General features: G+C 46.6%; 1 protein-coding gene across 1 annotated transcript; it reads left to right on the top strand.

The window, feature by feature from the left end:
• The first annotated feature begins 2,970 nt into the window (after positions 1–2,970).
• LOC117060138 (eosinophil peroxidase-like) lies at positions 2,971–23,724 on the top strand. Its single transcript, XM_033172285.1, has 14 exons — positions 2,971–2,987; positions 3,262–3,339; positions 6,499–6,592; positions 7,820–7,995; positions 10,057–10,183; positions 10,843–10,972; positions 12,043–12,249; positions 13,619–13,937; positions 15,823–15,983; positions 17,057–17,300; positions 18,867–19,040; positions 21,161–21,398; positions 22,413–22,618; positions 23,475–23,724. Exons 1-14 carry the CDS (start codon positions 2,981–2,983, stop codon positions 23,492–23,494), a joined length of 2,181 nt encoding a protein of 726 aa, XP_033028176.1. The 5' UTR covers positions 2,971–2,980; the 3' UTR covers positions 23,495–23,724.
• The last annotated feature ends 1,148 nt before the right edge of the window (positions 23,725–24,872 follow it).

Genomic DNA, 24,872 nt, shown 5'->3' with positions numbered 1-24,872 from the left:
GAAATCATGCCCCATCCACTATTTTATAACTGCCATCTGTAAGCACCCAAGGACTTTCTGACACAAACTGCTTAGTGGAAATGTGGAAAAAAGACGGAGCAGGAGGCAGGGCAGTTGCGGAAGAGAGGGGGGAGAAAAAAAATGTGGGAGCAAAATAAGCCCAAGGCTGCCTGAGAGGTCGCAGTGAGTAAGACCGGCTCTGAGGGGATTTTGTCGCTGGGGTGCGTAATTTGGGGACTGGGGTGGGGGAGAATGCTCTTTTTAATGGTGTAGAGCATGGGGCCAGTTAATTGTGAGGTGGGGGGGTCTTTGTGGGGGGTGCACTTTTACAGTAAAAAAAACCACAGCAAGGCCCGCAGTAGGCCTCTATAAGGTGCCCAGTGCCCTCACCTAAAATGGCCGCCGCAGCTTCGCATGTTCAACACACACAGTCCCAAGTGATCAATACCACCGACCAATGTGTTCTTTTATGTAAAATGCATCTCTGGGTTATTTGTGGGGCATAGGAATTCGTTCATTCACATGGTCTGAGGGACAGTGGACCGGCCCACGGCTGAAAAAGGTTGCTGACCCCTGCTCTAGAGGGACAGGGAAGAACGAAAACAGGAGCTTCCAGAATACTTTCGGGGTCAGAATTTTAAAAAGCAAAAAACCCCACAGCAACGCGTGGCCAGGCCAGCTAGTAAGCAATAACAGCACAGACATTCAGGCAGTCACACCCACACTGATAGTGAGCCTGCAAACATTTTTATAGAGAGAGTGAGTCACGTGTCACAGAGACTCAGCCATTTACTGTTAACAGTAGCAGGCTTAGGCTTGAATGATTTGTGCAGGCCTCACTGATTCTGCTCTTAAGGATCTTTGTCATGATGAGGCCCACACGAAATGAAAAAGAAGCAGCCCAAAACAGTGCTCACATCAAAAGGCTAGGAAAGCACGCTTGCAATAGCAACAGCTGCAGTATTAAAGAACCTCACATTAGCGCTCCCGCCCAAGGCTAGATTAAAATTCGGCCAACAGCACTGCACCCCCCCCCCCCAAATAAAGCCAACCTTTGGGAATACTAATGAAAGTGATTCCGGCCAAATAGGAATAGCCCTGACTAACCCCACCATTATAAAATGGGAGAAATGGGGGGAACCCTTTGTGTGAAGGAAAGCCCCTAACTATTGGGAATGGCAAGCCAAGGAGGATTACGCACGGGCAGCGCTCACGGGCACAGGGAGAATCTTCCCAAAGGGTAGGAGGGAAGAGCCCAAACATGCCCCTGGTGTGGCAAAGCCCCCGCCAGGGGTGGGGTGGGAAATCAAACAAGAAAAAGGGGAAGTAAAGTAATTAAGGGATTGGAGAGGATTGGAAAGAAAGGGGGGAAACAAAGAAATTTAACCAGACAATGCGAGTATCGCTCCACTGTCCTCCAGACGGTCCAGGCATTCCAGGTGATTCGAAGCACGCAGCCAAGAGAAGGATCTCCCTGCATGCAGAGCAATATAAGGGACGCTGGGCTGTCCATCACAACATTGCTACATTCAATTCTCCTCAGCAACTCGCAGGGACCCATAAGAGCTGTGGCCAGCTAACTAAACCCGCCCAGCTACCAGGGAGGTGTCTTGCAAGCCCCCACCGCAACGCGTGCTCTCCCAAGGGAGAACCCGATATGTTCAGCTTCCAAAAAAAGTTTGCAAACTGGAACACTTCTGGGTTTGCGGCATTCGGGAGCCAAAACATCTGAGTCACAAGGCGCTCAGGCACCGAGGTACAGCTGTATTACAAAATCATATAAACAGGTATCATAATAAACAATGGTATCATAAGACAAACAAGCAAAATTACAACAGCATAAATTAATATTTCCAATTTAACCAAGTACTGAGCTCAAGGTCAGCAGGGTTGCCAGGCAGTGAAATGTAGATGGATTTCCTTGCATCCCCCATGTCTCTTCTCCTTACTGGCTGGCACAGACAACATTCAGGGTCCTCCAGGGTCTTAGTGACTAGTTACTCTTCAAACTGAAAGAAAACCTGTCAGCGGATGTCAGTACCTACCTTGAGGACAAAAACAGGTGATTTGACACCGTTCCTTAAACCTCAAGACAATTACCCAGGAAAAGCTAATCCTGATTGCAGGACACCAGACAAAATGGCAGGGTCAGTGGTGAATAGAGAGAGCTCTCAGAAAGAAGGAGTTTAGACTCAGCCAGTGTCACTCAAAACAGTTCTTATAGACACTTTGAAGGAGTTAATGTCTCCCTTAGAAGCAGAGGTTCCAGAAATTGTTTTGCACCTGGTTGGGACGTTGGAAAGATCCTCCGCAACCAAAATGGGGGGAAATTGAAAAGCAGATAAGACACACAAATTTGAGATTATGGAGGACTGAAGAAGGAGGGAAGGGCAGCAACACTGCTGCATTTGTAGCACGATGGTTGAAATTGTTGATCCGCATGCTTGAGTTCTCTGTGCTTTACAAAATTAGATCACAGTGCAAAATTGGCACAGCTTAGTCCCAGGAAGCCTTTGGTGAGGTAACACTCGGAGACACAGAGTCACTCAGTTCTGGTGGCAGAGCCTGCAATTATAATGCAAGCACTTTCCCTCTTTTGAAAGCTTATCACAGACAGCTATCGAAACCCTACAGAACATCATGTACCCCAGTTGCGATCATCAATCACACTCAGCAATTAGTTCTGGGGAGCAGTGGGGTAACACCCCAATTCCTGCGGCCCCAAACAACTTGGGAGCAACTCTTTGGCCAAAGACTGGCCTCCCCCACAGTTGGGCAGGGCTTGAAATCTGCATTCCTGGAATAATGCATGGTGGGGCTCCATACAGCAGCCAGAACATCTCAAGGGGGTGGGGCATAGAAGGGGGTGGGGCCTTTCCTCCACCAATCCAGCTCCTGTGGACAGTTCCTCCTGCCATCGGAGGGATGTGTCTGGGTATAAAAGTGTTGTCCAAGCCACCGATGAGCAGAAGAGTCAAAGATGACAGGTGAGTGGTCCTTACCCCTCCAAATACTTTCTGGTCCTAAATTCTAGGCGAGTCAGAAAACTAATCTCCTGTTTAAATGATAATGCTTTCTAAATGTTATACAAATATCTACCTGCTTTTGCTCTTGCTGGTGGTGGGTGAGACTGAAATGTTGGAGCAGGTAGGGCTTTCACAGGTCTGTTGATGAAGAAACAGTCATGCACTGAAAGAAACTGCTCTTGAAACTCCCCCCCCCCAAATAAAATTGACCTCTTTCTTTCTCTCGCTCTCCAAGGTGCACAGCTGCTCCTTTTTCTCCTGGAATGCCTGGTGGCCACGAAACCTCTCCAGGCAACAGATCTTCCTCTCCGTGGTAAGGCCCTTGGTTCTCTTTTTGCTATTGCTTTTAAAAATAATTATATTTGGAGCATAGCTGTCAACTTTCCATTTTTTGCAGGAAATTCCCTTATTCCAGCGCCGTTTCCCATTGCAAAAAAAGGGAAAGTTGACAGCTATGGCCGTTTCCCAATGCAAAAAAAAAGGAAGGTTGACAGCTCTGATTTGGAGAGGGTTCTGAGTTTTGCTAACCCACCTATCCTGCCCCACCCCCTTAACAGAACCAGATCAAGACATTCTGATGCCCTAAACTATTTCAAGGTTAAGAGGCCCCCATAGCAGTATCTTTTAAAGTACATTATTGGAAGAGAAAGTACAATGAAAAATAGAACATTTATATTTGCAAGTACAAGCAACAATCTCACTGGAATACTCATCTTGCAATAAGCCCATTTGCATTTGAGAGGCTTTTAAATGAAAGTACCTGGAGGTTTCTTGCTTAGCATGTAGCAGTCTAGCCGAAGATTCAATAAAGAGCATTTGCAGGAATTATTTGCTAGAAGGGATATGGAAGCTGTAAAAAGATTTTCTACCATCTCTCCCATTGTAAAAACAGAGCTCGGAATAGAGAAATATTTGCCTGAGATTACTTCCCCTTTGCTTCGCACAGCGTTTAAGGTTCCAGACAATCAAAATTAACTTCCTGGGTGGACGATACAAAAATATCCCTAGAGAACAGCGATTCCGCATCTTCAAGTGCCAGTCAGTTGAGGATACCAAACACTATATGCTATCTTGTAAGCTGTATGAAAATCCAAGGGCTAAATACTTAAAGAAATTCCTTGACCCTTTTGCAGGGGTAGGCAACCTAAGGCCCATGGGCCGGATGGGGCCCAATCACCTTCTAAATCCAGCCCATGGACGGTCCGGGAATCAGCATGTTTTTACATGAGTAGAATGTGTCCTTTTATTTTAAATGCATCTCTGGGTTATTTGTGGGGCCTGCCTGGTGTTTTTACATGAGTAGAGTGTGTGCTTTTATTTAAAATGCATCTATGGGTTATTTGTGGGGCATAGGAATTCGTTCATTTCCCCCCCAAAAATATAGTCCGGCCCCCCACAAGGTCTAAGGGACAGTGGACCGGCCCCCTGCTGAAAAAGATTGCTGACCCCTGCCCTCTTGTCACCCTCAGTGACATCAACAAACTAGTCATGCTCAATGCAGCAAAGTTTGCAATAAAAACCTCCCAACTCAAGAAAGTCCTTGAGTCCACCTTTGTGCTCTGAGATAAGAGTCACCCATGTGGCTCTACGTATTACAAGGATTTTATCACAAATATTTTAATTTGTTTCTGATATTCTTTGTTTACCTCTTTTCTTCTTTTTCTGTTGTTGTTTCTTTTTGCTATAATCTGTATTTGATTGACCAATAAAATTTGTTTGTTGTTCATCTGTTTGTTACTTAGCATATAAGACAACTCATTTCTGCACAGATTTATAAATCCAACAACAAATATTTCTGCAGTCATTAGGTGTATATATATTTTTTGTCATATCAGAATGGTAAAGTCTGATTTAGAGCATGTTTTCCTTTTAAAAATAGCAATTACATAAACTTGAAATTTAGCAAACGAAACAAAAAATTGTGTTTCAGGCCCCTTGTAATCTGGGTCCACATTTGGAAGTTTTCATAATTTGTGCAGTAAATCCAGCACTGCTCCCAAACAGCCCAAAACATTCTGCAGAATAGCCAGGGATAAATCTGTCAAAAAAAGAATTTCAGTTGCTTCAAGGAAACCTTCAGATTTCCCTTGTGTTGCAACCTTTAGCTGCCAGAAGCTGTTTCTGAACAATGGATGTGTGCAAATACCTGTTGCATCAGTCCTGCTCCCCTGCCCCCCCCCAAATAATAATCCAGAAATTGTGCCAAGTTTCCTCAGGGGGAAATTCCATTCTTTTTTGTTGCTGGAGACTTTGCAAAGAACGGGAGAGAATCATAGAACATTTTGCTGTTCATTTTGCCCAAGATTCTCTGGGAGAAAGCCATGTCTAAAATGGCCAGCTTTTAAACTGGACCCAGCTCCTGTGCTTTGAATGGGTTAGCAGGTGATGTTACTTCTCTTTGCACAGGGAGAAGCCTTGCCTGCGGGATTTCAGTCTATCAGGCTGCTGTTAAACTCCTTAGAGCAGACCAAAACACTTTTTCCTGGTCAGTTGGCCACCCTGTCAACATAGAACACCTCTGTTCAGAGAGCTACGCCGATTGCTGATCTGCTCCCAAGTCAAGTCGAAGGTGTTGCCATTAGTATGTGAAGTACAAAGGCAGAATGGGAATTACGTGGCACCTGTACAGTGAAGGTGCCTGCCTGATTTCAATAGGCGGGGAGTTCCAAAGTGTAGAGGTGCTGCCACACTAAAAGATTGAATTCTTACAAATGTAGTACAGGTATTGTGTCACCTGTAACTGTGCCAGTTCCAGAGATCAAAGCGCTTGAGTGGGCATATGTGGGGTATGGCAATTTTGCAGGTAAGCTGCTCCCAAAAGCTTTATACATGTACAGTGGTACCTTGGTTCTCGAACAGCTTAGTTGCCGAACAAAACGTCTCCTGAACACCACAAACTGGATGTAAGCGTTCCAGTTTGTGAACGTTTTCCGGAAGCTGAATGTCCGACGCAGCTTCCGCTTGAGTGCGGGAAGCTCCTGCAGCCAATCGGAAGCCATGCCATGGTTTTTGAAAGGTTTTGGAAGTTGAACGGACTCCCGAAACGGATTATTAAGTTTGAGAACCAAGGTACCACTGTATACTAATAGAACCACCTTGAACTTAATCAAATTGGCAACCAGTACAGCAGAACCATGCAGAACCGGGGGCAGCTGGGTACACTTGCCCTGGGCCTCAGAGGGCTATGTTGTTCAGGGGCCCCTGCCAGGGCCTGCCAGACTTACACAGTTACACCAAGGACAAGATTCCCGGCCCCAGGCCTCAGACAAGCCCTGCATGGGTAAATCTCTGAGCCCAGATATTACATGTTGACAATATCTCACTCCTGTTAGCAATTGTGCTGCAGCTTTTTGTTTTAAGTGGGAGGTGCAAACGACACCCCTTGGTTTGAAATGGAGGCATTTGAAGCAAGATTTTCCTCTTGGACAAACCCAGACTAAGGGATGCTCTCTCTCTCTCTCTCTTGTTGCAGCCATTGGGAAGATTCTGGACACCTCAGACCTTCTGAGGAGTGTAGAAGAAGCAAAACAGCTTGTTGATGATGCCTACAAACGCACCCAACAACGGTGAGGGCCGCATCTCCTCCCTTCTCCACACAGCCACCGTGGGTTTAGCTGTGACTCCTGCATAGCAGGGGTTTGGATTGGATTATCCTTATTGGTCCCTTCCAACTCTGCAATTCTATGATTCTGCGTTTCACAGGACGGTGGCCACGAGGGCAAGGGTCATAACGTCACTGTCCATGAGCAAACTGGGTGCCTAAGGTTGCCAGCTCTTTTCCTGGCCCCTGCTCCTGTGCATTTAACAGCAATGGTGGCAAAGTGCTTGTCCTTTACTCCATACCGCATAAAGTTTCAACTGCTAGTGTTGGCCAGATAATTGTTAAAAGGAGAAGTGCACTACTCAGGCTGCTGTTAAAGGTTTAGGAGCAGGTAAGTTGACAACCTCACTGGTTCTCTTCTGTTTTCTCTCCTGACTTTCCCCAGTTTGCTGGAGAGTTGCTGCATTGTGTTTCAGGTGGAAATTCGAGCAGAAATCCTTCAAGAAACCCTTCACACACAGGGGAAGGCTACCCCTCCTGTATATCTGCTTGCTGTGCCCCTGTCAAAAAGGCACAGAAGCTCTGCAAGATCAAAGTGATGCAATCAATAATTAATGAAATTGCATTAAACTATCATTTAAGAGAATTTCTGTGCCACTTAATGTTAGACATGGTTGGAGGCTTATTATAAGATAATCAGAAAGTCATTATGGTATTGTGCTTAAAATAGCCATGATGACAGGAGCTAAAGTCTTACAAAGAAACTTTTCTGGCTAGTTCAGCAATGGAATCCTCTATTAGAGTCTAACCCACACTTATTACAGGAGACCAAGAATTAGGAGGTGCTCAGGGCATCATCCAGACTGACCCCAGCAACCAACAACAATATAATGAAATGTGCTTTCAAGTGCTGTTGCGTGACAAAGCTTCACTCAACTGTTTTCCTTTTTTAAAAATATATATTCATTTTCCATAAATCAAAAACAAAAAACATTACAATATACTTACATTGACAATATTGATATATCACATTTTACAACACAAATAAAAAGTTTTATACTCCTATCTTTCCTCACTTGTTTACTTGACTCCCTCAAATCCCTCTTTGTTGAATTTCATTATAATACATCATTAGCAGTTTTCCAAATTCATTATTAAACTTTAAAAATCCTAAAAATAATTAACCTCCTTTTTTATCATCCTCTATTTTTACTACCATAATTTTTCACTCAACTGTTTTCCGGCCCTCCAGCTTAAATGAGAAGCTGCAGAGAGAGAAGGTCAACCCCACAGATCTCCTGGTCTCCTTCAAGCAGCCCGTGGGAAGAACCAAGGAGGCAGTGAAAGCAGCCGACACCATGCATGCCACCTGGACCCTCTTGAAACAGAAGCTGCAGCCGGCAATCCCTGGGGATTTCAACATCACAGGTAGGTGATAGAGGAGGAACCAGATGTACTTCTTGTTTCAAGATGAACCTATGTATTTCACACATTGTCCGTCAATGCACAAGATCCAGATTTCAGTTCTGCAGCTAATCTCGAGCTAAGTTGTGTGTGCATAATTGCATACGCTAGGCCAAAGTGTGCAAAATTATGCACACTTTGTTTGTTTGTTTATATTAATTCTCACATTTATTTCCCACCTTTTCCTCCAAAGCAGTTCATGGTAATGTCCTCCTCCCTCTCCATTTTATCCTCCCAACAACCCTGTGAGGTACATTAGCCTGAGAGGCAGTTTAGAAGATGGGAGTTTAGACAGCATCCAAATAACATAAGTTCTTATCCCAGACAGCCATTTGTAGAGAATCATGGAACTGTAGAGTTGGAAGGGATCCTGGGGGTCATCCAGTCCAACCCCCTGCGATGCAGGAATCTCAGCTAAAGCATCCATGACAGATGACCATCCAACCTCTGCTTATAAACCTCCAGGGAAGGGGAGTCCCCAACACCTGCTCTCTGAGGGAGACCATTTACAGTCCGCAGTTTATGCTCATCAACAAGTTTGATGGTGTGAGGAGAGTCCTCTGTTTTCCTTTTTAGCTGTAATATTGCTTTCTCAGTCAGCTGGAAAAGAGTCTTTAGGCTTCAAACTTTGCGCCGATTTTGTTTTAATTAGTCAATCCCCCCAACAAAGTCCTATTGCAGGGGGTTGACCCTTGGGGTCCCTTCCAGCTTTACAGCTCTATGATTCTGTGATTGCCATTCTTTATCGCACCAGTTTGTCAAAGAAGCACTTGCGTTATGATAAGAGAAAGATGCTTCCCAAAAAGTTGTGCATGTTATGGAGCAAAATTGCTTACAGAAAGCTGTGCGTCATCATGAATAACGAGAGCTAGAATGCTGGTGGGTTTTCATGCGGCTTGCTTAAAAAATAAGAAGTCACCAACTGATGTGGAAATGTGGAGAACTGAACTTGCGGCTGGAAAAATGAGAAACTGAGAGAAACTGAAGCTGGCAAGTTTACTATCTTCCTAATGGTGTGCAGCCCCCACTCCCACCCCAGATATCTCTTAGAAACTACTTGAAAGGGATCTGCACAAGCCACTTCCTTTTTCCCAGACTGGGGTCGTGAAAGGGTGTCGGCCACAGGTCACGCGAAAGATGCTTAGTCAATGAGGCAAGAGCCTGCTTTAGAAAGAAAGAGGAAACAGGACCAAGCATGTGCAGTTGTTCAATCCATTTTCTCCCTTGGTGGAAACAAATGTATACGAAATACATGGTTAATCTCAATGTATGCTTTTCAAAAAGCATTTTATCCGAAAATACTTAATTATTATTATTATTTTTTTAAAAAAAACCCTGCTTCTGCTGCTGTATTGCGAAATTCAAAAGAGTGTGAGATGCAAAGGATAAACTCCAGCTTCTTTAACTATGAACCCCAAAATCTGGGATCCCCTCAAAACTGGTGCCAAAGTTTTGTAGTCATTTTGTAGCAAAAACAAAAACAAAAAACCCCACGTTTTGTAGTGCCCCACAAATGGAGTACTTCATATATCAAACCCAATGTGCTTTCTGCAAAACCTTTGCCATAGTTCGGCGTCGGTTTTGAGTGAATCAGACGATGTTGGTTTTTTTGGGTGTTAACTGCAAACCCCTGGGTTTTCGCCACAAAACGACTACAAAACTTTGGCACTGGTTTTGAAGGAATCAGACAACATTGGTTTTTGGGTGACCCCGAGACCCCTGGGTTTGATGTATCAATTACTTCGTCTGAAGACCAGTTACTGAAAATCACAGGAAGGAGAATTACTGTGGCACTCAGGTCTTGCTTGCAAATATCCCATAGGCCTCTAGTTGGCCATTGTGAGAACAGGATGCTAGACCATTGGCCTGATCCTGCAGGCTCTTCTGATGTTCGTATCACAAAATTCTAATCTGGGTTTATTCACGCAAGAGGTGTAAATCTGTTCAGGTCACTTGGAAAAGTGGACCAAATTAAACCCTTGCTTGTCCCTAGTTCAGACCTCTTCCATCTCCTTCCTCCTACAGATGTTCTCAGTCCAGACCAGATGCAAATTATCTACAAGGCATCTGGCTGTGTCAAGCATGAACAGAGCCCATTGCAGTGTGATTTCAATAGCCCTTTCCGGACTATTACGGGAGAATGTAACAACAAGTAAGCTTCTATATCCAGCATGTCGGCTGTTAAAATCCCAGCCCAGCCATGAACTCATTTGGTGAGCTGCTCATAGACGGGACCATAGTTCAGTGGTATAGGCAGCACATCTGCCTTGTGGACAGAAGGTCCCAGGTTCAAACTCTGGCAGCATCTCCTGGTAAGACTGGGGGAAAGGCCTGGAGAGCTGCCGCCAATCAATATAGACAATATTGAGCTAGATCATGGGTAGGTAAACTAAGGCCCGGGGGCCAGATCCAGCCCAATCACCTTCTAAATCCGGCCCACGGACGGTCTTGGAATCAGCGTGTTTTTACATGAGTAGAATGTGTGCTTTTATTTTAAAATGCATCTCTGGGTTATTTGTGGGGCATAGGAATTCGTTCACCCCCCCAAAAAAAATAGTCCGGCCCCCCACAATGTCTAAGGGACAGTGGACTGGCCCCCTGCTGCAAAAGTTTGCTGACCCCTGAGCTAGATGGAACCATGGTCTGGCTCCATATATAAGGCAGCTTCCTAAGTTCCTATTAACAATGGAGGAGAAAAAACATGAACTCCCCTTGAGTGGGATTTAAATGCAATCAATAAAAGTATGATTCTCCCCCCTTCTTTGCTGCTCTTTTAAAATGAATTTCTGTGACCCTTCTGTGACATTCCAGGAGGATTCCTACCTTAGGGGCCCAGAACCGCCCTTATGCCCGGCGGCTTCTGCAAGAGTACGAAGATGGCGTATCCCTCCCACGTGGCTGGACTGAGAACAAGACGTATTATGGATTTCCCCTGCCCTTGGTAAGGAGTCGGCCCCAGCTGTGCTCTGCTTTGTAAAGCGGATTTCTGAACAGTTGCTCAGAACGGGTCAGGGTTTTAGGAAAAGAGAAGGGATGATTTTTTAAAAATCAGGACGGAAATCCACAGCATGACAACAGGAAATGGGAACAGAAGGTACAAAGTGGGTGAATTAATGAATAAATAACTATGGAATATTATTTTAATATATGATCACAGCGGAGAGACTCTTTTGTGGACAAAGGCAGAAAGACTTACTGTTGTTTAATATGGAGGAATATTTGTTCAAGTTATTGGAGACAAAGTTGACATGTTTGATTACAGAAAAACCATTCCTGACACATTTATTAATAACAATAATTAGAGAAGCCCTGTTGGACTTTTTGTGTGAAAAGGAAAATGAATCAATTTGAGATATTTGGGTTAATAAGCAATATTGCCTAACAGATCAGTTGGATGTCATTCTGGAGTGAATGTTTTGAATAATTCCTTCTATGTAAGTGACAGACAGAAGATCAGAGGTTGTTTTTATTTTTCTTCTTTTTTATTTTTGAAAATTTTACTTTGGTGTCACCTGGGCCGCTTTTGGAGCCCAAGCTGGGGGCAGGAAAGGATTTTAGGGAAAGAGGGGGAAGGTGGCGAAGCGGATAGGAAAGTGGCACCTATCATAATTCATGTTATAATCTATGTTCTTCTATCATAGAATCATAGAACTGTAGAGTTAGTAGGGACCCCAAGGGTCATCTAGCCCCACCCCTGCAATGCAGGAATCACAGCTATGAATTTAGTCTGGTAACAAATCAGCAGACATTGCAGATCTCTGAGCAGTGGTGCTATAGGCTGACAAGGTCTCACTCCTGCCAGCAACTGTGCTGCCGCATTCTGCCCTTGCTTTAGCTTCTGAACTTTGACTGTCGGTGTGTTTTTGGCCCCTTTGGTGAATCTGGATCAGGGCGAGGCATTTTGGGGGTGTCCAGGCTCAAGGTCCGCAAGTTTACAACCATCAGCCTTGGCACTTGGAATCAGCAACCATGATCTGTTCCTCTGTTATGTCTTGGTAATGTCTGCTGCAGGTCCGGGATGTATCCAACCAGATTGTCGCCTTCGATGACAAAAGACTCACGGACGACCCATTCCGATCGGTCATGTTCATGCAGTTCGGCCAGTTTATTGACCACGACTTGGATTTTGGGCCCAGTACCCCGGCCTTCCTCACCTTCGCCGAAAGAGTAGACTGTGAAAAGACTTGCGAAAAGGAACCCCCTTGCTTCCCCATCAAGGTGTGTGAAAGTCCAGGGTCCGTTCTACCCTTTTCCAGAAACACAACCTGTCCAATACAGTAGTCCAGGGATCCCCGACACGGCACCAACAGGATCCAGTGGGCCTGCCAGCGCCTCCCCTGTGTCACCCACGAAAGGTCTCTGTAAATATCCCCTCCAAAATCCGCAAAGAGCAAGAAACTCTTCACTGTTCCTGCTCACCTCCTGTTTGCACTGACTCAGCTTCTCCTACATTGCATGCACCTCTTTAAAAATGATGGATAATAATAATCCATAATTGAAGCACAGTGTGATTTCGCTGGATGCCAGAATTGGATCCCTACCCTCCCTTTTTGGTCTCTGAACAGACGAGAGGTGCAAAGAGCTTCTCTCTGGTGGCTGAAGGGGTGGGGGACATATGCCAACTACAATTTTGTGGCTATGCCACTTTTTGGGCCCTTTTAGATGTGGCAGCAGGTTGTTTTCTGACCATGTGTGTTAAATTTTATTTTATGTTTATAGAAAAATATACTTGTAGATCACAATTTCATACAACACATCAAAGCGGTTTCTGCAACAATTTTATCTGTACATATAAAAAATGTAAAACAACAACAAGAAACAAATCAATAGGTAACTGTTCCATAAAATATTTTACTTTAACTGTCCATGTAGGGTATTTATTTTTATTTTTGTTTTTGTTTTGATTGATTGATTGATGGGTTAGGCCACACACCCTCCCCAAAGACAGCCAGTTTGTGACTGGCACCCATGACACTTCCCCACCACCACCACCACCGCAATGTCAAAGGTTGACGACCTCAGGAACTTCATCTCTCTCGAGTGGAGACTTCACGGCAGTTGTTGCAGGGGGTGGTGTTGAGCTTAGGCAAAGCTTGGACACCTGAAGGGAACCCCCACCAGGCCTATGCAGAGGGGGGAGGGGTGGGCAGCCAAGTACACTTGCCCAGGGCCTCAGAAGACTAAACTGCCCAAGTGGGGGCGATGACACCAGGGGCCAGCTGCTATTTTGTTTGAGTTTACAACTTTATTCTAACAAGACTCCCACCCCAGCTCTACATGAGCCTGCCCCCCACTCTGTGTGATCACAGATTGAAGGTCACATACAATTATTATTATCATAATCATCATCATCCCACTTTTCCTCCAATGACCTCAAAGTGGCGTACATAGTTCTCCTCCCCGTTTTATCCTCCCAACAGGGTTCTGTGAGGTAGCCTAGGCTGAAAACCCAACGTCACCCCCATGGCCATTGTGGGGAGGATTCGAACCCAGGCCTCCCAGGTCATAGACTGCCACTCTAAACACTAGACCACCACTAGCTCTCCGTTTCATTTTTTAATTTTTATTTTATTTTGTGGGGCTGTAGATCCCTCCTAATGACCCGGTGAAAGACCCCAAAGGCTGCATGCCCTTCACAAGATCGGCCCCCGCCTGCAACGGGGGCTTCGCCATCCGCAACCAGATCAACGCTCTGACGGCCTTCATTGACGCCAGCATGGTCTACGCCAGTGAAGTTGACTGGGCAAAGCAACTGAGGAACACCTCAAGCAGTCAAGGGCTGCTGGCTGTCAACCAGAACTACACAGACAAAGGGCTGGCCTACCTCCCTTTCGGCAACCCACCAGGCTTCCCAGAGCTCTGCAATAAAACCAACACGACAGCAAACATCCCCTGTTTCTTTGCAGGTAGGTCTGTTTATTTTTATACTGAATCAGACCCTTGTTTCACACTGACTGGCAGCAAGGGCTCTCCAGGGTTTCAAAAGAGGGGATATTCCCAGCCCTGCCTGGGATTGAACCTAGGACCTTCTCCCTGGACAGAACTATGGTCATGTCCTTTAAAATAAACTAGCATGCTAGTCCTCATGCTTCTAAATGAAAGGCAGATTCTGCATGTAAGGCAGATGTTCTGTCACAGAGCTCTGGTCCTTCGTCTAAAAACCAAGTAAGATTCCAGTCCTCATTGTTCTTGATTTGAAAAGGAAGATATTTTCTACTGAGTCAAACGACAAGTACATCTAGCTCAGTATTGCCCTACACCAGGGGCCGGCAAGGTTTACCTCGCCTGGGCCGGTTTACTCCAGCAGAGATCCCTCCGTGGGCCAGATCATGCGTGTGCCCGCAATTTCCGGTGTCTGCACAGACACAACTTTCAGCATCGCAGAAGTGAGTCCCCGCGCCGCACTGGTTTAGCACAGCGCGCGGGGACTCACCGAGCGGGCAGCTTGTGGCCCATGGGCCCTAGGTTGCCGACCCCTGCCCTACACTGACTGGCAGTAGCTCCCCGGGATTTCAGGCAACCCTACCTGGAGATGACATTGGGGATTTGAACCCAGGTCCTTCTGCATGCAGAGCAGGTGCTCTCCCACTCAGCTATGCTCCTCTGGAAACCTGTAAGGAACAGTTGAGTGAGCTGGGTATGTTTAGCCTGGAGACAAGAAGGCTGAGAGATGTCAGGAAGCCATCTTCAAATATCTGAAGGGCTGTCGTCACATGGAAGGTGGAGCAAGCTTGTTTTCTGCTGCTCCAGGGGGTAGGACCTGAATCATGGGATTAAAATGGCAAGAAAAGACACTAAACATTAGGAAGAACTTCCAGATGGTAACAGATTTTCAACAGTGGAATGGTCTACCTTGGAGACTGGTGGAATCTCCTTCCTTGGAGCTTTCTAAACAGAGGTTGGACTGTCAGGGATTCCTTAGCTGTGGTTCCTGCTTTGAAGGGGTAGATAACCCATGGGGTCAGGCATGCTTAATGGGGACTCAAAAAAGGGCCTTTAGGCTCTCAGTGACTGCTTCCAGACTTTGGGATTCCCTCCCTAGAGAAGCTAGACTTGCTCCTTCCATGTTGTCCTTCTGCTGGCAGGTGAAGATTGTTTTATTCTGCCAGGACTTTGAGGATTGGCTGTTTTTTAAGGGAGGACTTTTGATAGTGCTGTACTGTTTTTATTATTTGTATTTTAATATGAATTTTATATCTTTTAATTCTATTAGAGTTTAATTACCTCTTTTTGCTTGCTTGCTTGTTTTTGTTTGGTTTTTGCTTTCTTATTTTTTTACCAAAAACAAAAAAGGCAAAGAAACAAAACAAAAACAAAAAAAGACTTCAATTACCTCTTATTGATTTATCTTTTACAGTATATATTTTTAGCTTCTTGTCTTTTATCTGCATTGTTTCAATTTGTATAAACCACCTTGAGTCCCAGTCTGGGGAATTGGTGGAATATTATAATAAGAATAAACAGATAGATAGATAGATAGATAGATAGATAGATAGATAGATAGATAGATAGATAGATAGATATAGATAGACAGATGATAGAGAGAGAGAGATGATAGATAGATGGATAGATAGATAGATAGATAGATAGATAGATAGATAGATAATAATGATGATAGATGATATAGATAGATAGATAGATAGATAGATAGATAGATAGATAGATAGATAGATAGAAGTCTTGCTAAAATGCTATGTCTGCATAGAGCCTGTGCTTTCCAAGTTGTTTCTTACATGCACAAGATGGCTGGTTGGATCTAACAACGCTTCCTTCTTCTCTGGGGTCTTCAAGGGGACAATCGCGCCAACGAGATGCCAGGTCTAACTGCCTTGCAGACGCTCTTCATGAGGTTCCACAACCGCATGGCCTCTCAGCTGAAGATGCTGAATCCGCAGATGGATGCAGACACCCTCTACCACACAGCCCGGAAAATCACGGGAGCGGTAATTCAGGTACTGGTTGAGACGGCAGCCCTGTGATGCTAAGAAGGAGGCAAGGTCTTGTCAAGATGCAAAGCCGGTTTGGAAAAGTCCTCGCTGTGTTCAGTCCAGACTACTGATGTTTGTGAGTTTGGGTTGGGGTGAGCTAGCAGTGGAGAGGTATGGCGGGTGGGGTAGATTCTTATTTCCACTACCCACCAAGGCCAACCTCAGTTCATATGGGATTCTCTTGGAATAACTGGGTCAATTACCTACCGAAACCCTTTTTGGTATGCAGAGTGAGCAGAGTTTAAGCTTGACAGAAAGGCAGTGTGGTATAGTGGTTAGAGTGTCAGACTACTTGGACCTGGCAGGCCAGGGTTTAAATCTCTACTCGAACTGGAGCCAGTCGCTGCCTCCCAGCCTAATCTGCCTCACAGGGTTGTTGTGGAGATTAACTGAGGAGTGGAAGGGCCTGTACACCACCTTCAAGCCACATCCCAGTGACATGGACTGGCTAGATGCAGAGGAGGGGTGGGAGGCACCGGCTGGGGAACCCCCAAGGGAACCCCCAGGAGAAGAAGCCTCAGAGCCTGGGGATTGTTGGTAGGATGGCAATGAGCAGTCCGAGGGAGAAGACTGAGCAGACTGGGAGGATGAGGTGTCAAAAGTTGAAGCGGTAACAGGGCTTGGTGAGCAAGAAGAGTCTGTGGCAGAAAAAAGCCCAGGATTAGAAGCAGAGGCAGGAGAGGAGGGAGATCAACAGGCAGTCTGGCTGGTGAAGAGGCATAGGTGTCTCTCCTTCCTACTACTATAAGCTCCCTTCCCTGCCCCCGCCCGTCTCCCAGGACCAGAAGAGGCATGAAGCAAGAGGAGCAAAGTCAGACACACAGGTGCAGTCTCATATTGCTTGGGATAAACCCTGGAGAGGAGGGGACTCAGGCAGCTATGGGAAGGTGGTGACCTTCAGTCCCTGCAACTGCCTCATTGGGGCAAGACCTACTGGGATTACTAGGCCTGCACTGTTTTGGTTTCTTTGAATATGTTTTAAGTGAGAACTTCAGTGTCTGTTTCTCTTTACTCTCTCCTCTGCTTCTACGTTCCAGAAAATCACCTATACCGAATACCTGCCTGCCCTCCTGGGTGACGCATTCCCTCGTTTTGTGGGTCGCAGCACAGGCTACAATGACTCCGTGGACCCGCGAATTGCCAGCTCCTTCACCAACGCCTTCCGTTTTGGGCATGCCTCAGTGCGGCCTATGGTGTTTCGCTTGGATAGCCGCTACCAGCTTCAAAGCGAGACCCCGCTCGAGAAGGAATTTTTTACTACGTGGAAAATCATTGAGCAAGGTATGTCCCTCTTGGGCAAGGCCAAGAAGAGGAGGGGGGAAGGCCGTGCAAACTTCCAGGGCCCTGAGGTCCCTGAGGTCCGAAAGAGGTCCTGAGGCCCAACCATTTTGCATATGTTTTATGTCATTCTTAACAAAATAATGTATTTAATGCTCAATGTACACGCAATTCTGAATAATGTCTTGCAGACTGCAGACTTGTGCTTTGACTGTACGGCGGTGCAGCTCTGTCTTATTATGCGCTGTCACATCTGTATGTTTTTTGTAAGTGAAGACCATGCGACTACAACAAAGTTGTTGTGCGATAAGCATTGTGTTGTGCTACACGTACAAGGTTAACGTTTAGAGTGTATCACCAGCTCAGCAACTAGTTTGTGGGTGCTTTTATTATTGATATTAGCCATTAGGATCTTAATACAGTCGTACCTCGGAAGTTGAACAGAATCGTTCTGGTAGTCCATTGGACTTCCAAAATGTTTGGAAACCAAAGTGCAGCTTCCGTTGCTGCAGGAAGCTCCTGCAGCCAGTCGGAAGCAGCGTTGGATGTTAGGGTTCCAAAGAACGTTTGCAAACCGGAACACTCACTTCCAAGTTTGTGGCGTTCAGGAGCCAAAATGTTTGACTCGCAAGGCGTTCGGGATCCAAGGTACAACTGTACTGGGGAAGGGGGTTGGCAAAATATTTCTCTCCGATTCCGCTCTCAGCAGCCCTTTTCCGGAGCCCAAAAGTGCCCTTGGGGAGTTCTGTGTCAAAAGCCACCCTCTAATTCCTCCAGAGTTTTCTTCTTCTGTGAAAGAGGCTTCTTTTTCTTCCTCCCCCCCCCCCCCCGTGAGCCCTGTAGAATATGCAACTCCATCATCTGGTCCTTCCCCCGTCACATGGTATTTTCCATGTGTTTTTTCCATCTATTGCAGAAAGCCCATTGATTGAGGCTCGGGTACCTCTCCCCATATGCGCCAGTCCGTACACTTAGCAGCTCAGGAACCTCCAGGCCACAGGCCAAGTTTGGCCGGCAAGGGTCCTAGTTTTGATGCACATAGCGAATCTCCCCAAAACGCATACCCTCCTGCTCCACAGCTGAGATTGTGTGTGACATCAGGAGTGGGCAAAAGTGGGGTCCTGATTCTTCCTCGGTAAGCAGGGCTCACTGTCAGGACCTCCCTTGAGCAGTTGAGGGCATTGGCTTCCTCTGTTGGCAGGAAGCAAACTGGAGTCAAATCACTTCCTTCAGGCCAGCTTCAAAGGGGCTTGCTGTAGCATCAATCAGTGGTTAAACCCAGCAGGATAGCTCAGTTGGTAGAGCATGAGATGCTTAATCCCAAGGTTGTGGGTTCAAGCCCCATGTTGGGTGAAAGATTCCTGCATTGCAGGGAGTTGGGCTAGATGACCCTTGTGGTCCCTTCCGACTCTAAAATGTGCCCTACTTGCACAGCTGCAGGCAGGTTGCGGTTTGGAAATCCAGTAGAGGCTACAGGTCCAGCAGGTGGGGGGAGATGGAAGTCCCTCAGACAGCAGCTAAATGTGCCAGTGAGCCATAATTTTGCAAGCAGATGTTTTGTTCTTCCAGGAGGTATTGACCCACTTATCCGAGGCCTCTTGGCTAAGCCAGCCAAACTGGTGAGGCCAGACCAGATGGTGGTGGATGCTCTCAGGGACAAACTCTTTGAACAGATCAGGAATGGCAAAGGACTGGATTTGCCCTCCCTCAACATGCAGCGAGGCCGAGATCATGGCCTCCCAGGTAAGGCAAGCAGAGCCTGCACAGGTGTTGGAGACTGTTGCTCAATGACCAGCCGGTGCAGAGAAATGTCTGAAAGACTCATCGGCCAGCCTCAGTCCCCTCTTGAGAAACTCTCAGGAGATGGGTATGGGAGGCCAGTGAAGACAGAGAGTCTCCGAACCAAAGAACCTAGGAAGACCCTGCAGGATCAGAGCAATGGCCCATCTGGTCCAGCATCCTGTTCTCACAGTGGCCCCGCAGTTGCCCTGGTGGTTGGTTGATGGATGGGAAGCCCACAAAGCAGGAGCTGAGGAGAACAGCCCTCTCCCCTCTTGTAGGTTTCCAGCAACTGGTATTCAGAGCCATTACTGCCTCTGGCAGAGGAGGCATAGCCAGGATAGCCTTGCTCTCCTCCATGAGTTGGTCCAATCTTTTATACAGACATGAGAAAGGCCCTGCAGGATCAGAGCAACAGTGGATCTAGAGCAGCATCCTGTTCTTACAGTGGTCAACCAGATGGCTGAATGGGAAGTCCCAAAGAGCACTCTCCTCTGCTGAGGTTTCCGGAAATTGGTCTTCAGAAGCATTACTGCCTGCAACTGTGGAGTGTAGACACCATGACTAGTAGCCATTGATAGCCTCCTCCCCCATGAAAGCCGGCCAAGCTGGTGGCCGTCATTGCCCTCCTGAGGAAGCTAATTCCACATTTTAGCTATGCATTGTGCAAAGAAAGACTTTGTTTTATCTTGGTTTTATCAGGTTTAAATAATCCTGGATTGCTAAAACTAACCTCAGTTTTCCTTTTAAGCTGCAACTCACAGACGTGAGGAAGGAAGGATAATATCTAACAAGTATATCCCCTCTTAGCATCTATTCACATCCCAACAGCCTTCTTGTGGGATATACTCAACATGTTTAACTAATTAATGCACAAAGGGGTTAAGACCATAGAGTAAGCTGTCCTGTCAGGCTTAGCTACCGTGTTTCTCATAAAATAAGACATACCTATAAAATAAGCCATGGCAGGATTTTCAAGCATTAACGAAATATAAGACGTACCCCGAAAATAAGCCGTAGTGCTGGGCAGTTCTGGAGGGCACCAAGGAAGAGGAAGAGGTCTGTCAGGTTGGCGCCCAGAACCGGATGTTGCTGCTGCTGCAGCCCTGAGCCAGCGGGACCCAGCAGCAGCCGCAGCATGCGCCACATGGAGCCCCGAGCCAGCGGGACCCAGCAGCAGCAGCCGCAGCACGCGCCGTGTGGAACCCCGAGCCAGCTGGACGCAGCATGCGCTACGTGGAGTCCCGAGCCAGCAGGACCCAGCAAGAGCCACAGCGCGCGCCGCGTGGAGCCCCGAGCTAGCGGGACCCAGCAGTGCTCTGTACGGTAGCAATTTGAATCCTCCTCCTCCTCCTCCTCCTCCTCCTCCTCCTGCCGCGGCTTGGGGCGATCCGCGCGGTGCTGCAGGGTGCTTTGTCAGCAGCAGCAACAGTCAGTTCCAGCTGCCGAGCCACGGCAGGAAGAGGAGGAGGCTTGCCAGGTCGGCGCCCAGCAGTGCCGCACGGAGCGCCCCGAGCCTCCGGGAGCCAGCAGGAGGAGCAGGGTCATGCGCCCCGAGCCAGCTGGACCCAGCAGCAGCAGTGCTGGCCGCGGCAGGGAGGCAGGCGCCCAGAACCATACGGTAGTTAATAAAAAAATAAGACAACCCCCCCCCCCCCCGAAATTATTTTCTTGGGTAAAATAAATATAAGACGGTGTCTTATTTTAGGAGAAACACGGTAGGTCACACACGCCACCTTCGGAGGAAGTGCTATGGAATTCTTTGTTCCCCTCTTTCCTCCTCTTTCAGTGATAGCTATGCTCTGTCTCCACCATCAGAAGCAGGATGCCTCTGGATATCAGTTGCTGGAAACTGCAGGTGGGGAGGGTTGTTGCTGTCACGCTCCCATTCTCTAGCAAAAGTAAACTTCCTGGCAGACTGTATGCCAGGGAAGGGGTCCCACCCACTTGGGATGGCTGCATTACAACAACAATGCCCCTCGAAAACCCCACTCCGTTCTTCTTTGCCTCTGCTAGAATGCCTCTTTTGCACTTCAGATGCCTCAAAATGAACCCACCTTTTGATATTGGTGCTCGTCCTGCAGGTTACAACGCCTGGCGGCAATTATGCGGCCTTTCCCAACCTCAGAATGAGAACGATCTCGCTGCCGTCATCCAGAACCGCGATGTGGCCAAGAAGTTTATGAGCCTTTACAAGACCCCCTACAACATTGACCTCTGGGTTGGGGGCGTGGCAGAGCCTTTGGTCCGGAATGGCAGGGTGGGTCCTACCTTCGCATGCATCATCGGAGACCAGTTCCGAAGGACTCGGAACGGTGACAGGTGAGCAGGCAGAGGAAGCCCAGAACCTCTGCGATTTTCTGTTTCAATCGGCTGGTCTAAATAAGTACGTAGTTTATGTACACCCGTCACTTTCCTTCTAAGTTAAGCAGAAGCCATTTCATCACAAAGGCAAGCAAATAACAGCCCATAAACAGGTGGCAAGCCCAGCAGGAGATGGTTATTTTGTTTTACTTTTCATTGATTTTCATAAAATCTATACAAAAAAACCCCCTCAAAGTGGTTTACAAAAAGGGGGAAAAATAAAAACCATTCTTTAGAGCATATGAAATATAAAATCAGCAATAAGTGAAAAATAGATTAAAATATACTGCAACACTCTACATGTCTGTGTAGGCTTCTCTGAACAAAAAATGTTTTGTAGAAAATATTTTTTTTATTTTCTTGTTACAAAATTGTACACACATAAATCATAAAACATGACACGACTATCGAAAATGGGGTTGCAGCAGAGGGGTGTGTGTGTAAAATACTAAACATACTATTTTACGGTACTTAATCATGAGGTAATTAAAATAATCTGTAATAAATACCTTCCAAAGCTTTTACAAATTTTGGGCCAGATCCAAATTTCTTAACTACTTTCATTAAATAATTTGGTTCTATGCAATAAAATGCTTTAAAAAATATCAAGTGAGAGGCTTGCTAAAGCAGATGATGTTTTCCTGCTGAAAGGAAGAATGTTTTTTTTTAAAAAAAAAAAATTAAAAAATCCTTATTGAATCAGTAATTCTTCACCCTGGAACAAACCCAGATTGGACTGGGTGTGTAGAAATGTCAATAAATATTTTAAATCTATGGACCAGAATGACCGGAGAGGTTTTATAATCTAGATTTAACAAGGAGATTGGTCGGTATGACTCAGCATTGGTAGTGTCCAGTGATATTTGATCCCCACTTCTAGATGGGTCCTTTTTGGCCTGATCCAGCACGCTCTCCTTTTGCTTTCATGGTGCCAGGCGCTAGGGCATTGACCCCTTTACTCTTTCCCCTCAGATTCTTTTATGAGAATCCCGGCGTCTTCACCTCACAGCAGCTCCAGGCCCTCAATAAAGTCTCCCTGGCACACGTAATCTGTGAAAACACCAACATCCGTGAGGTGCCACGCAATGTGTTCCGGGCCAACAGCTACCCCCAGGATTTTGTCCGCTGCAACACCATCCCAAGGCTCAGCCTCTTTGCCTGGAAGCACACTTGTGATTGTGAGTCTGCCAATGGAGAGGGATATGGGGCAGGGAGTTTCACAGGCTCCCACTGCAACTAAATGCTTGCTGGATTTGACCATGGGAGTCTTGGTCCTCCACTTTCCACTTCCTCCAAATGCTTGCTTACAAGGGCATAATTTACTATTATGATCACCAGTGCTTTTTTCCTGGTGGTACTCAATGGTACACAGAACCGGTATCACTATCTACCTGTCATCTATCTATCTAAAATAAAGGGTCAAAAGCCAGTGTCAGGTACGCTGGCAGGCAAGGGAGTTTCCTCCTCCCCACCGGTAGCTTCTGATAAGAAGCAACGAGCCTTTGGCAGGTTTATAGTCTGTTTAATTTACAACAACATACTGAGAGCAACATCAGGCCGCCCTCCCCACGGATGGCAGTTGCTCACTCTGAGTCCTGTCCCCTTCCGCAGCAAGAAGCGCACCACCGGCCACCTGTCCCTCCCCTGCGCTTCCGTTGTTCCTGGACCCTTTCAGTCCTCCAAGTTCTAGACTTCCCCACCACTCTCGATTGAAGAATCTCCCAAAGGCTCCTTCTCTCCTGGTTGCCTAGCTACTATCTCAAAACTGTCCATCTCTTCCCCCGACTGAGCAGCCTCTGAATTTGCTGGTCTCTCTGCTTCTGGGAACGTGTAAGGCAGGGGGATCCTCCCCCCCTCCCCCTCTATCAGAGGCTGCTCTTTTTGTGCCTGCATTCCTTCATCTTCGGAGTCAGACCAGTCTCTGGCATCTGTTTCAAACCAGCCCAACAACCAGGGCAAAGAAGTGCATCTTCAGTATCCTCTCTGTCTGGGGAGGGAGCCCCTTTAATCCTCTTTCTCCCCTTCTTCTCTTAGCTGCAGATGGCTCTTGTTGAGGACACAGCTCCTATGAATCTAGAGCTGGAACCTGCATCCCTAAGAAAGAAGAAAGGCCTTCGCTTGGCTGCAGTTGGATTCCTGCCCCTGCTCACATCCCACCTGCTGTTTTGGAAATTCGCTGGTGAAGGGGGTGTCCTACCCAACCTTGCTTTTCGCAACTCAACAAGACATGTACGATGTTGCTAAATTACAGCTACCTGGGTGGTTGAAATGGCTCAAAATATAGTTGGAATTATAGTTATGATATGATGGCATGAGGTTGTTTTCTGTCTTCAGAAAGGAAACTCTGTATAGGCACATTTTCAAAACGAAAAATGTATGGGGGGGCAGATACAGATACCCCTAAATGGTCAGTGGCTGAAACTTAAGGGCGGGGAGGTTACTACCAAATGGGTTGACACTGTGGTCAAAGGACAATTGTTGTAGGTCTGCTGCACAGGGATGGCCACTGACTTAGATGGCGTTCAAAGATGATGGGACAAATTCATGGAGGAGGAGAGGCTTATTGATGGCTACTGGGCATGATGGCTCTGCTCTGCCTCCACAGCTTGAAGCAGCAATGCTTCTGAATAGCAGTTCCTGGAAACTGCAGGAGGGGAGAATTGCTCTAGTGCTTGGGTCCTGCTTGCAGGTTTTCCAAGCGCATCTGGTTGGCCACTGTGAGAACAGGATCCTGGGCTATTTATTTTATTCACTGAGTTTGTGAATCGCTTGCTCTTGTCTAGGGCAACCCAAAGCAAATTGCAAGCAACCGACCAGACAGAACAAAATGAAAAAAGAAACCCACATACTGTAGATACATTAAAACCAAAAGGGAAAAGGAAATACACTGAAAATATCAAACCCACTTCTAAAAGGCCACAGAGAACAGTTAAAGGCCAAAGGCCTGTTTATAGAGGAAAGCTATTGCCTCACAAAAACCTAAAGATGTATAATGATTTCGCCAGGCAAGCCTCCTTGAGGAGAACAAACCTGATGGACTAGATATGCCACTGGCCTGATCCAGCAGGCTCTTATTATGTTCTTATGGGTCTGGAGCCATTAGCAGCTTCCTGCGTCTCTTTGTTCAGAAAGCACAGCAGTAGAGGATTGTCCATTAGGGCAAGTGGGGCACTGCCCCACCACCTCGGTCTCCCCTTGGCCAACATCCCCACCCCATCTGCCTGCCTTCTTACAGCCAGCAGAAGGTGCCACTGACTATCATCTGATAAGTCTCAGTGTTCCCTTTATAGAACTTAGCAGAGAGTAGGAAGATGAAGATAAGCCTAGAATTGTCAGCTGCGCCTGCCATTGGCTCTGGCGCCACCTACTGTTGGGCTTCCTGGCTTCTGCCCTACCAGTCCCAAGGGGCACCAGTCACTCTGGAGACACAGA

Source organism: Lacerta agilis, chromosome 15 (assembly GCF_009819535.1).
Source record: "Lacerta agilis isolate rLacAgi1 chromosome 15, rLacAgi1.pri, whole genome shotgun sequence".
NCBI lineage: Eukaryota > Metazoa > Chordata > Lepidosauria > Squamata > Lacertidae > Lacerta > Lacerta agilis.
This window is presented reverse-complemented; position numbering and strand designations above follow the sequence as displayed.

Bases quoted from the DNA above. Each gene is read 5' to 3' on its own strand.
- LOC117060138 (XM_033172285.1), top strand. The intron at 7,996-10,056 runs GTAGGTGATAGA...TTCCTCCTACAG, and splicing joins TGGGGATTTCAACATCACAG to ATGTTCTCAGTCCAGACCAG. The intron at 10,184-10,842 runs GTAAGCTTCTAT...GTGACATTCCAG, and splicing joins ACGGGAGAATGTAACAACAA to GAGGATTCCTACCTTAGGGG.